The sequence below is a fragment of the Malaclemys terrapin genome, chromosome 1 (genome assembly GCF_027887155.1).
Source record: "Malaclemys terrapin pileata isolate rMalTer1 chromosome 1, rMalTer1.hap1, whole genome shotgun sequence".
In the NCBI taxonomy this organism is placed as follows: domain Eukaryota; kingdom Metazoa; phylum Chordata; order Testudines; family Emydidae; genus Malaclemys; species Malaclemys terrapin.
The window spans coordinates 26,197,250-26,210,341 of NC_071505.1; the positions used below are offsets into that span (position 1 = coordinate 26,197,250).

Below are 13,092 nucleotides of genomic sequence, written 5' to 3' on the forward strand. Positions count from 1 at the left end.
TGCTAATTATAAATGCTCAGCATGTGGAGAGTTTTGTGGAAGCACTAGTGTGGCAGGTGGGAGTTAAGACTTGTCTGGGAAAGGGAGTAGATGTGACACTCAAGCTACCCTTTTTCAAAAGTCGTTTGCTGGTGAGCACACTCACTACAGCGTCCCTGCAAGCATTATGCCTGCTCTTACTCTACGCAGCCACAGAGCCTGATCCTGTGAGGTGCTGTCATCAGCTCCCATTGGATGAAGTGGGAGTTGCTGGCATTCATCAGCCCGAAGGAGGCACCTAGCATCTCCCATGGTCAGTCCTCTCTGCCTCTGGCAGTCAGGTGGCACAAAGAATGTACTGGCTTTATGTGTGAGTAAACGACTGATGGTGCCCGTCAGTGGCTAGTCCACACAGAGAATAAGGGGCCTACCAGTAGTGCTAGCTAAGGGCATGCTTCTTTAGCTTAACTGGCTTTTGTGTGGTTTTTAAGCTAATGTCATCCCTGGCTCTCCAGCTGTGTGTGGGATTTATCTAATATTGGTGGGCCTGTGTCTAATAGCACTTAGTTTAAAACCAGTGTAACTCTTGATTTATACCAGTGTGAGATCCTAATCCATCCCCAAGTCTATAGCAGTCTATAGCACACTAATTTACTGTGATGTGTCCCTGGTTCTAAGAACCTTAAGTTGTCCTTAAATGATCTTTCTTCCCCTAGGTGAGACCTCTTTTATACAAAAAATTTGTTTTAAAACTGATTAGTCATGATTCCCTTCAGGTCTGAATTACAGATAATATGGAGAAGCGTAATGCTAAAATCCTTTTAGATTAAAAATGCCATATTATCTGTTCCACAGCAGCTCTTTTCTAATTATGCTATATTATGCTATAAATTACTCTATAGATTTGTAAAGCATGACTTGGAAGCATTATATATCCTGTAAGTGCTTTAAAATTAATTTGTTCTTGAATGTGTCCATGTATGAATGAGTTTGGCATAAGCCTTTCAATTTTATGCTCCACTACAGAAAGTGTACAAAGTACAAACCGTAAATCACCCTCTACATTTACAGAGATGGCTGCTCAGCTATGAAAAGAGTCTATCCAACTATTTTAAAGAAGATTTAGATGCAAAAATAATAATGTGTGCAGTGGAGTTAACATGCAGCTCTGGGACATTTCAACCTAAAACACTGCGACTAGTGAAGTCCCAGCAGGGTGAAGCTTCCCACATGTTTTGACTAGGTTGCAAAATGACAGGTAGAAATGATGTAGAGGAAGAATTAGACCCCAGTCCTGCCATGAGCTCCATGTTAGTGGAGTCCAGCATTCACATGGAGCCCAGCTAGTCAGTGGGCGCATGTGAAACACATTGTAGGGCTGGGCCTTAGTTTGGAGTGAGGTGATGTATGTCGGCTGAGTCTAAGTGCCTGTTGCGGAGAGGTGGTGAGCAGTGAGCACCCTCCACTCCCATTGAGATCAATGACCACAATGTATCATTGAACTAGATGGGAGTTAAGGGACCTCAGCATCTCTCCAGATGGGACCCTGAGAGACATCTGGGGGAACAGCATTAAAAGGAAATAAACTACTCCCTGCCTGATCCAGCTCCTATTGAAGGAAATGGTAGAGCTCCTATTGACTTCAGTGGTGCCGTAAAGGGCCCTTTGCCTCTTACGTTGTTGGTCAAATTAATAGTTAAAATCTGAGTCTGAAATATATGTCCTATAAGCAAACAATGAGTCTTCTGTTGCGAGGGGCAGAACTGTTGGGGAACAGATTAAAAAATATTGTATGTTGGCTATAATGACCTGAATGGCTTTTAAAAATTAAAGAAAATGGAAGGATTAAGTAAAAGAAACCTCTTCTGATTGATTTTGCTAGAAGATCTTGAAGAGACAGGAATAAGAGCAGTTGAGAGAGGAAATAAGAAACTTTTTTTTTAAATTGAGTCCTTATGTTAGCACTCATAATATACTTGTACTAGTCCATATATTAAGAAATGGTGATGGATGTTTCCACATCCATTAATCAAATGAATTATATAAGGTTCATAAATTGTTTGGAAATGAAAAGGGATATGTAAAGTAAGTATTATTAAAGCTATTTTTTCAAAATAAGTAGAAGCTCTTGTTTCCAAACTGTTTATAATAAAAGTATAACAAGAATAGGCATATACATTTTTTTCAAAAGTAGGTAAATGTTATTCAAAACATTACAGCATCATTTTGTACCATTCTTAATTTTAAAAGGGTTCTAATTACAAATTCATTCATACCTATTATATATGTACGCATTTCAAAACACAGCAAACCTAGTAAATTATATAATCTAAAACTTGACACTTAGGGAATGTCTACACTGCCCCACAGTTTGGACTAAGGGGGGTTAAATAGCGCTGCCTACCAAAGTTCTGTGCTGTAATTCCTCTGTATGTACATGAATGAAAACTAGGAACCTTTTAGTTCAATGCCTGCAGTGTCCAGTACTGTAGGAGAGTTACAGTACAACACTTTGAGGCACGTTGCTATTCACACCCCTGTAGTGTTGACCTGCAGGGCAGTGTACACGTGCCCTTAGATTTGGTATGTTTCTCAGTCAGGACTTGATATGTGTGCTCAGTGTTAGGATCCCTAATGAGTACTATGGACTGGACTCTTATAATCCAGCCTGAGAAAGGGGTACGTACTGCATAGCTGCTCTGCCCCGGGAGTAGGGCAGGAACGCTAAGCATCACAGTCTGGTCCCTGCTTCCCCTATGCTCTAGAGAGGCAGTTGTGGTGTGGATTACTTCAACTCTCGGTGCTGCCTCCAGTGTGTTGACTGGTATATTGGGGGCAGTTAGTCAGTATCCCGTGCTTTAGAATGTAAGCTCCCAATCTTGCAAAGCATTTAAATACATGCTTCAATCCATCCCTATTCAGCAAAGTGTTTGAACACAAGTTTTTAAGTTCCATTGACTTAAGAATGTGTTTAAAGTGAAGCCTGTGCTGAAAGTGCTTTGCTGAACATGGATGGACGGTTGAATTGGGAGCCTCAGAAGGGTAACGGGAAATGCTGTGTACTCCCAGCCACATTAAACCAATTAATAACATTTTTGGTGAAATTACCAGGTCTCTCTGGTAATTTTCATGGGATCTTTAGAAGTCCACAAGCATATGTAGCACCAAATTCTGCCTTTGGGGATGCACACAGGGCTTCCATTGATTCCATTCAACTCTGTGCACATACAGGGTCAGAATTTGGCCCATAACATCAGGAGGATGGCAGTAGCTATGAGTTAGGTCTGAGCTGCCCGGATTTCTAGACCACAATATGTATGAGTAGTCCCACAAAGCCCAAAAATCCACAGATGCAGGAGGTACTCATTTATTTTTGTAATGCTGTGTCCACAATGAAGTGATTCCCAGAGTTCTGCCTGTCAAAGTGGTATTTGGGAGACTGATATTACCATGTCTTCCCATTGGCAATCCGCATGGCAGCGTCCCTCTTGGAAGCACCGGTTTCAAGCGAGACAAATCTGCAAATGACATTACAGAAATGGGCGGCCTACTGCTTCTGTTTAGGGATAGCTCCAGTAACGGGACTATAGTGAAGGATGAGTGCCTTTATATTTGGGGTCCTGTGGCACCTTTAAGACTAACAGAAGTATTGGGAGCATAAGCTTTCATGGGTAAGAACCTCACTTCTTCAGATGCAAGAAGTGAGGTTCTTACCCACGAAAGCTTATGCTCCCAATACTTCTGTTAGTCTTAAAGGTGCCACAGGACCCTCTGTTGCTTTTTACAGATTCAGACTAACACGGCTACCCCTCTGATACTTTATATTTGGGGATTACTCAAAATGTCTTGAATCAGATCGACCCAATTGTATGTGTCTTCATAATTTACTTTAAAACCAAAGTAAAGCTAAATTCAGTTATTAGGTTGTGTGAATCTTAATGCTGACCTGAGCACAAAAACCTACGTATGCAAATAGAACTTGGTCCTGTGCTCCTCATTCAGCCAGAACTTTCATTGATTGCAATAGACGTGCTGGACTGAGCCCATATAATTTTGATTTATAGTTTATTTTGGAATATGATTTACAGTCAACCATAGAGAAGAGCAAATAAGATGGCCTTCAGGCCAAAATTCAAGAAAGGAAATCACCGAGTCGTTTGGAGGGAGGATGAGATTTCCGTATAGGTGAGGAATCCTTAGAAGTACAAATGAGAGAGCGATTTCCTGTGGAAAGTCTATAAGATGGGGAAAAGGAGGAGAAGAGAGGAAGTCAGTACTGGAGCAGTGAAATTAACAGAGAGGGAAATAGGTAGATCTAAGGGTAGAAAGGTGGGGTGGCCTGTTTCATGGGGAGTTTGGAAAACCAGGTGCTAGTTTTGAATTAGATTTGAGATGGATAGGAGGCCAGTGAAGGCGAGAGAAGGGTGACATGGTTCTGTTTCATGGAATTGGAGAGTACTCTGGCCACAGCATTCTGGACACTGTGAATTTAAGGGACAGGGATTTAGGGAGACTAAAGAGTTACCTTAACTGAGCAGTCAAGATGGGAAGTGAATAAGTATACAAATAAGGCTTTCAACAGAACATCAAGGTAAGAACAAATAATATTATTCTATTAGTCTAATAGGCAGATCCTAATGCTGGGTGCCCTCAATTCCGTTGGAATTGGAAGTTGAAAATGCCCAGCACCTTGCTGGAAGCATCCAGCGCCTCACAGGATCAATCCGTAACACAGCAGAATAATATTTATATATTGCTGAAGTACATGCATATGGTACTCACTGATGTCAAAGTAGCCTTTCACCGTAACTGCTACTCATTTGTTAATCTGTGGGTCATTCATTCACTGGTAGTTTGAAGGACAAGATGAAAGTGTCTCTGATGACCTGCTATTGAAAATCTTCAAAAACATTTCAAAGGCAGGCTTCATTTTAGGAGATGTTCATGTCTGAAAAATACTAAAGAGGGTATTGTTCAAGAGAAATGTGCTAACAGCTCTACTCTAAAATAGATAAATTGTATAGTCTGATGTATTGTTAAAACTCTCTGGATATTACAAAAATAGCCCCTTAAAATTTTGTTCTGTAAACTTTCATCTGACAGATCTAGCCTCTGTAGAAGTTTCCAAAGATTCAGATGATGTACTGCTGAGTTATCATCATCATCTACTGACGCAGAACTCTCAGCCTCTTCATCTAAATATATGCTTCTATTAATTGGTACAATATGTAAGAGAGATGCGAGGACTAGATTAATTTACAGGGGCTGTGCTGTGATGTATAATTTTAAGCAACCGCATCTCATTCTCAGCATAGCAAAGATTTTTTTCAGCTAGTGATCTGGCACCGTTTCATATGTCTTGTAGGAGTATTTGCACTTTGCAGAAGTGTCAATTGCCATATTTCCATTAACTTTCCACCGTCCCCTCACAGATGGAACTATTTCTTAAGATTAATAATAGTGCTTATAATAAAAATGCTTATCCAAAAACCCTCTTCCTTTAATTTTGTAAATCATAGATAAATTAGAGTGATCCGATGGGTTAAGTGCAAATGAATCACACATGATCCTGGGAATTTAGCAACTGAATCAATTATTTTCCTTTTGGTTATGCTGTGGTTATTATAAATAACCTCCATGCTTAATCAGTGGAGACTTAGTCTATTAATTAAGAAGACACAACGGCACATGTTTTATTGTAGTATTAAATCCTGCAAGTTCCCATAGGCGGGGTGCCATCAATACTTCTAGACGGGTATTATTACTCTGATATACATAGTGGAGCATTTTATTGGCGTCACTAACGGATGTTTTGTTGTTGTTTAAAAACAACAATAAACAGATTTACACCAATGTAGCAGAGAACTGAGTTAGACCCTCTATATCTTATTTTAGAGACAAGAGCTTCTAATAAATGTAATTCATTCCCCCTGTGGTCCTAAGCAGAGGGGGCCTTCAAAACAATGGCCACTCCAAAACTAGACTACATTTTTGTTTGCTTCAGTTTGACTCTTTTTTGACCTGAGCAGCTAGTCAAATTTCAGGGCCTGGGGAATGTTCCATTTGGGAGCAGAAATTGGAAGACTGGTATTTTCTTTGATGTAACTTTGTTTATTTACAAGGAATGTACAAAGTCCTGCTTCTCCAAATGCAGGAGGAACCGAGAACAAAAGGAGCAGTTTCTTAGCTTCCAGCCCCTGAGCCTCTTTAGTTAACACCAGATCCAAAAGCTCCCTTTCTAGCTTTTTTCAGAGCCACACTGAGCTCATGGGCTCTGCTTGGCTGTCTTGCTTTCTCTGCCTCTCTATGTGTTCTTGTTTGTTCTGTTTCTGTGTGTTACACACACACACACACACACAGCTCCTGGTTGCAATACTTAGTGGAACCCCACCACCACCCTCATGATGCTGGTTCCTGGGCAGACTTATTAGGCTTTGCTTTAGGTGTGGTCCCTTAACTGTCTCTGACAACTATCTTAAATGAAGGGCTTGTTTACATATCAGTTAGAAGGAGATTTTAATTCAACCAGAACACGGTTTCATCCAGCTCATATATATAAACACAAAGGGCCAAATGCTGATCTTGATTACTCCAGTATCAATATGCACTAACTCCACTGACTTCAGCAGAATTATTCCAGATCTATCCTGGTGACACTGTGGATATGTACATGGCAGCTGGGAGAGTGCTGTCCACACAGGTACACAGACACATGCTAGCTCAGCTCAAGCTAGTGAGCTAAAAATAGCAATATGGCTGCAGCAGCAACCCAGGCTAGCCACCCGAGCACAAACTCAGGGACTTGGGTGGCTAATCCTAGCCACCACCCATTAGGGTTACCATATTTCAGCAAGCAAAAAAGAGGACGGGAGGAGCCCCGCCCTAGCCCCGCCCCTGCCCCTCCCACTTCCCGCCCCCCCCAGAACCCCCAACCCTCCCCCCGTTCCTTGTCCCCTGACTGCCCCCTCCTGGGACCCCTGCCCCTAACTGCCCCCCAGGACTCCACCCCCTATCTAAGCCTCCCTGCCTCTTGTCCCCTGACTGCCCCAACCCTTATCCACACCCCCACCCCCAGACAGACCCCTGGGACTCCCACGCCCCATCCAACCACTCCCCACCCCCTGACAGCCCCCCCCAGAACTCCCAACCCATCTAAACCCCTCTGCTCCCTGTCTCCTGACTGCTCCGATCCCTCTCCCCACTCCTGCCCCCTGACAGCCCCTCCCAGAACTCCCAGCCCCCACCCCCCCGCTCCTTGTCCCCTGACTGCCCCCTCCTGGGACCCCCTGCTCCTAACTGCCCTCCAGAACCCCACCCCCTACCTAAGCCTCCCTGTGCCTTGTCCCCTAACTGCCCCCTCCTGAGACCCCCCCCAACTGCCCCCCAGGACCCTACCCCCTACCTGTACCCTGACTGCCCAAAACTTTCTCCACTCCCCCCAAAAAGCCCCCCCCCTGAACTCCCAACCCCCCCTGTTTCTTGATTGCCCCCTCCAGAACCTCCCTGCCCCTTCTCCTGCCCCGTGGCCCCCTTACCCTGCTGCTCAGAACAGGGTGTTGGGCTCTGTGCGAGCCGGACACGTGGCTGCGCTCCCCAGCGCAACACAAAACCCGGTCCCTGGCCCTGCACAGTGCTGCCGGACCGGGACACTGGGCTGCAGGAGGAGGAGCTGCCGGCTCAGAATGCAGGGACGGAGGAGGAGCTCCTCTACAGCTGCTCCAAAGTCCAGCCCGGGACTTTCCTGCAGCCCTCCCAGCCGCTCGCTCTGCTCTCCCGGGGAGGGGGGAAATCCCGGACATTTTGAGTTATTTACAAATTCCCCCCGGACACTATTTTTAGCACAAAAAGGAGGACATGTCCGGGTAAATCCGGACGAATGGTAACCCTACCACCCATGCCACTTGGCCACACTGCTAATTTTAGCATATTAGCTTGAGCAAAGCTAGCATGTGTCTGTCTACCTGTACTGGGAAACACCCTCCCCCCTACACCCTGAGAGCAACATTTGGCCCAAAACGTTTGCTTTAGTGTTCAACATATGACACAGGAGATGTCACTTAGGGCCAGATCCTGCTCACTTTACCCACATGAGTAGTTGACTTAAATGGGGTCAGTCAAATGAACAGGGTTCAGCCCTAGGCCCCAATCCTGCAAACACTTTATACATGAGAATAACTTTTACACTTATGAGGAGCCCCACTCTGCTCAGTGTGGGAGTACCCATATGCATGAATGCGTTTAAAGGATTGGAGCCTTCGTCAGAGCATACTTGAATAGGATAGGAATTTATTGGGTTGTCTCTCAAGTATACTACTTTAGTGCAATGAGAGTGAGTTGTAATGACTGCTGCTTAATCAGAACAGAATCAGCATAAATTTCATTAAACACGAATGAATTCAAAGAGAGTCAAGGGACTAAGTAGTATTAAATAGGTGTAAAATTCTAAACTCCAGTCTTACAATACAGAAGCAGAGAAATAAATATTGAAGAAACATGAAATGCTAGTTAATATCATTTATTCAGTACAGTATTATATTTCCAGTTTTTTTCAGCCTCTTAATCAAGACAGCTGCTTTGCCTTGTATCTCACTACACAACCAATGTATGCATTAATCAACAACATCACAGAATGTTTTATGTTTCATTGCCTAAATAATGTGCACATAGGAGGCAAGCCAATAAATCATTTTACGGAGGTTACACCAGTAGCAATATAATCAGAGTCAAAGCTTCCAAGAAAATAGAAATCGAGCTATGTCCTAAAAAAACCCAAATTAATGCATTTCTTACCATCTGCTAGTAATCTTTAGGAAAGTTAATATATTATTTTTACTAGAAGCATATCTATCATTCAATCAATGCATTTAGATGTTTTCTGGTGAAACGGTAACTGATACATCAAATCGACTCCCCTTTTGGAGACAAAGCATAGTTTGTCAAAGCAATACTAGTACTTGGTCTATATTCTTGGTTAAGAAATGATTGTCTTGGTCTATTCCGTCAAACAGTATCTATTCCAACTTTTCCTTCTAGGTTTCTTCTTGAACGCTACAAATTAAGGCCACTTGTCTACTCAGTTTGAAATTCCTGTGTGAAAACTTCTCTCTCTTCCATCCTTATTACAGAGGTTAATTGTTTAATAATGTTGAATAAACATCTGCATTCACATTTTTCCTCATGAAAATTCTGTGCTTGTGGGTAACTTTTAGTGTCTCCATCATATGCACAGGTTACATGTATTCATACAAATACCTGCACACTTAAAAACATAAATAAAATAGGGAAACTGAGGACTTGATCCTTTGAGATGTTGCATATCCTCAAGTCCCATTGACCTTCATGAGAGTTGAGGGAGCTTAAAGCCTCACAATCACAGGCCCTCCACGTGTGCATAATTAGTAACACAAAAGATTTATACAATTAAAACCTAATGCACTGTGACTACTTGCATGAGTAAGGATTTGGCAGTCTTGGGTTCTTTAAAATGGTACATGTTGTTTTGAAAATACAGCTAACAGCAATGAGCAGTGTACCTGCAAGACCAAAATATGTCTTTTTAATTTAATGCTGTAGCATGTCATTCAAAAGCATGAAAGATTTACATAGATCAGTGTATACTTAGGGACATATCTCAGGTGTGGTTTTATCATTGATCCAACTAATTATTCTGGCTTGTGGTAAGGTTTTTTGTGTGTGTGGTTTTTTTTACTGTTACATCTTTCTTCAATATTTTTAAAGCACTCATGCAGACACAACATTTAAAATTGCTCACTGCTGGAAAGATGTTCCAAAGAATCTTACTTCTGTCACAGTGGAACAAGATGCAGTATTGCTCAAGACTATTTATTTTGATTTTTTTAAGTCTCCATCATGTTTTCCTCTGTAAATTTTAGTTTTTCATCTGGTTCCTTGGTACATCACTGAATCATCCGCACCACTTGACTTTCAGAAAGCTCCATTTCTCTGGTTAGCAAAATAGACATGTAAGCACATGACTAGATAATTTCCTTCATCCCCTCCACACTGTTAGCACGAAATAAAATAATGAGATCATTTACCAGCTAAACAATGTATAAGATTTAATTTTATTTTACCTTAACCATTCTATTTTTCCCTCCCTCCCTCACAGATGATGGAAATGCTTAAAACAAACTAAGGTAGTATGAAACTGACTAATGTAAGTGTAAGCATGGCACCCAGTGGGCGAGCTGTAAAATGTTTGTGTGCTTCTGCCAAAATATGTTGCATGGCTTTCTGCTATTGTCTTGTGTTTCTGATGTTAGGCAGCATGTTTCGGTAACTTGTAAACATTTCATTTTATATTTATATTCCTAATGTTGGATTTGTATTTTTAAATACCCCCTTTTTAAAATGGTCCTTGGCAAATAATCATAACGTAGCTGCAAGCACTGTAAAAATTATTTGTTACAATAGTGTCCAGAAGCTCCAATCAGGACCTCAGCCCATTGGGCTAGGTTTTGTAGAAACACATAATAAGAGAGCATAAATTTGGTATGCACATGAGTTAGGAGCAATGGGCCAGATTTTTAAAGGTATCTAGATGCCTAGTGGGATTTTCAAAAGCACCAAGGCACTTCAACCTCATTGATTTCAATGGATGTTAGGCACTTAGATGTTTATGAAAATCCTACGAGGCATCCTAGTAACTTTAAAAATCTGGCCAAGTGTCAATAATCCTGTGAACTCTTCTGTGGTTGTCCCATGAAAATGACCCTCCAGATTGGCCACTGTAGAATTCAAGCTGTGTTAGTGTGGTAATCTTCTACCCTAAAATGAGTAACTTTTGTGTTACTTTATATAATGGTTGTTGTGTAGAAATCAAACATATTGTACTTTCACAGTAATATGTCCAAAAGATCATTCTCAGCCACAGAGATGATAGTTTCCTTTTTTTTAAAAATACCTTTTTATAAAATTTGAGTGAATATAATGCTCATGATGCTGAGACTAATAGCACTACCCTGACACAGGCAAGCTTCCCTACGCAGCTCTTCCAGTGCTTCTCATTAATGATCTGCAACACCCTTGCTGTTCCCATCCTGGGTTTCTCTTGAGCAGAGACAGACACTTATATTAAACTGTCCTGGTTTTGTGATGTGCACAAGCGGGGGGTTGAATGAAACCACCCAACTCATTTTCATGTGCCCTAAGCTATCATTTGAAACCAGATCACCAGAGGTGACAGGTCAATGCACTAGCCCAGTGTGCCACTTAGCTCCACATTTCTTTTCTTTTTGGACACTAGAAGCAGTGAAAAGCAGTTAGTTATTCTGAGTATGCTCAGTTCAACTCCTCACAGTTGAACTACTCGTCCCTTCCAACCCTGATATTCTGTGGTTCTATGATTCTACTCACGCGGGGTTTCATAGTTATATTTTATCATTAAATGAAAGTACAACTTCACCACAACATCCACATTGCTAAAGAGCATGGAATTAACAATACACGTTGTGTGATAACAGAATAACTTACCAGACTATGTCTACCTTCTAAATTATTGCGGTTATAACAACTAGAAATTTGACAGCCATCTACATGACATTTTTACAGCTCTTCTCAGTTATCCAGCTTGAAAGCTATCACTCTCTTCCTTAAGGCACTAATGATTAGAACTAAAAGAGCTTGAAAAATCCCACCTGGTGAGCAAGGTCACCTTTTTATTCCCTAACAAAACAGATCACTGAACTAACAAGGCTAGGGAAGCCTTAATTAATGTCAACAGAGTATATTAAAAGCAAAGGGAAAATAGGGCAGTAAAAATAGTACTCTATAGAAGTAAGGAAGATTATTTTGTGAAACCATCCCAAGAGAAGCCAGGGAGCCTTAGCGTCAGATATTTCTAATGCGGGGGGTGGATTACAGAAAAGTGTGGGAATAACTAACACTGTCTTGTGACATCGCAGTTTTCTTCTTTGTGGGTTAGCCCCAGGGCTGAAAGTAAAATTGAGCCAGCTCTGGCCCCCCCGGAAGGGGCGGGGCCTTGGGTGGAAGGGGCAGGGCTGGGGTCAGTGTCCCCCAGCCAGCCCATCTGCACTGCCTGGCCTGCACCACCCGGGGCTCCAGTGGCGATTTAAATCGCGGTTCTGGGACAGCTACTTTTGCCCGTTGGCAGCCGGGGGGGGCAAAAGGGGCAACGACATTAAAGCACTGCTGCTGCGGCGTTTTAAGGACCCTGCTTAAAGTGCTGCCATGGCAGCGCTTTGACGTCGCTGCCCCTTTTGCGCCCCCCCATTGGCAGCCCTGCTGGTAGGGACACAGCAGGGCCCCCGATGGGGGGCACAAAAGGGACAGTGACGTTAAAGCGCTGCCAGGGCTGGTACTGGAAGCTACTTTTTACCAGTATGCCGTACCAGCCCGTACTACCTTACTTTCACCCCTGGTTAGCCCAAGCAGGTAGAGTCCCCGCACTGAAAACACAGGCTTGAGCTCAGAAAACAGAACATGTATTTATTTCCACAAGAGTGTAGCGAGGCAGCTCCCCTCCTCCTGCTGGTGCTGCTGACTCCTAAAAACACTTTTGCTTTTCCTCCAGGCAGGAAGTGCACCCCCACTCTCCACTTCCTCAGAGCAGTGTCCTTCCCCTCTGCACTGCAGAGACGACACAGACAACGCAGTAATCCTGTTACAATTCTATTCATTTCTGTAGTACCAAGGATCTCAAAGCACTTTACATACCTAAATTGTCACATCACATCCCTGTGGTCGAGAGAGATTATCCCTTATCTATAAAGTGGAAAAAGAAGGAGAGACTGGCCACAGTCCAGCAAAGCATGCTCTTAACTTTAAGCATGTAACTAATCCTACTGATTTCATAAAGATAAGCACAAGCTTAAGTGGTTTACTGAATCAGAGCTATAGAGAGGGCTAACTGACTTGCCCCAGGTCACCCAGAGAGTATGTTTCATGCTTCAGCTTCTGGCCATTCATTATGATGATTAGTTTTCTCTTAGCATTGGCATGGTAGAGGTGGAATGTGTTAGAATCTATCTCGCTGGTGCTAGGCTGAAGGCACCATGTTTTGCAGTAGTTGGCTAGCTCTGCGGCATTGTCACTCAGGGTCTTCTCCAGATCAGAAAAAGTCAGAGCCTGTAG

At 42.7% G+C, this 13,092-nt stretch overlaps 1 protein-coding gene across 4 annotated transcripts in view; it reads left to right on the top strand.

Annotated features, from left to right (window-relative positions):
- LHFPL3 (LHFPL tetraspan subfamily member 3) overlaps nucleotides 1–13,092 on the top strand; it is a 448,740-nt gene that overhangs the window by 366,828 nt on the left and 68,820 nt on the right. For 2 of the 4 annotated variants that reach the window (XM_054018026.1, XM_054018016.1), the window contains exon 3: nucleotides 10,109–10,136. The exons of 1 other annotated variant lie outside the window; for it this stretch is intronic. In XM_054018026.1, coding sequence (XP_053874001.1) covers nucleotides 10,109–10,125 — 17 coding nt within the window. In that variant the 3' untranslated portion in view covers nucleotides 10,126–10,136. Of the gene's footprint in view, nucleotides 1–10,108; nucleotides 10,157–13,092 lie in introns of all 4 variants that reach the window. One more of the 4 variants, XM_054018007.1, reaches the window with a different exon arrangement.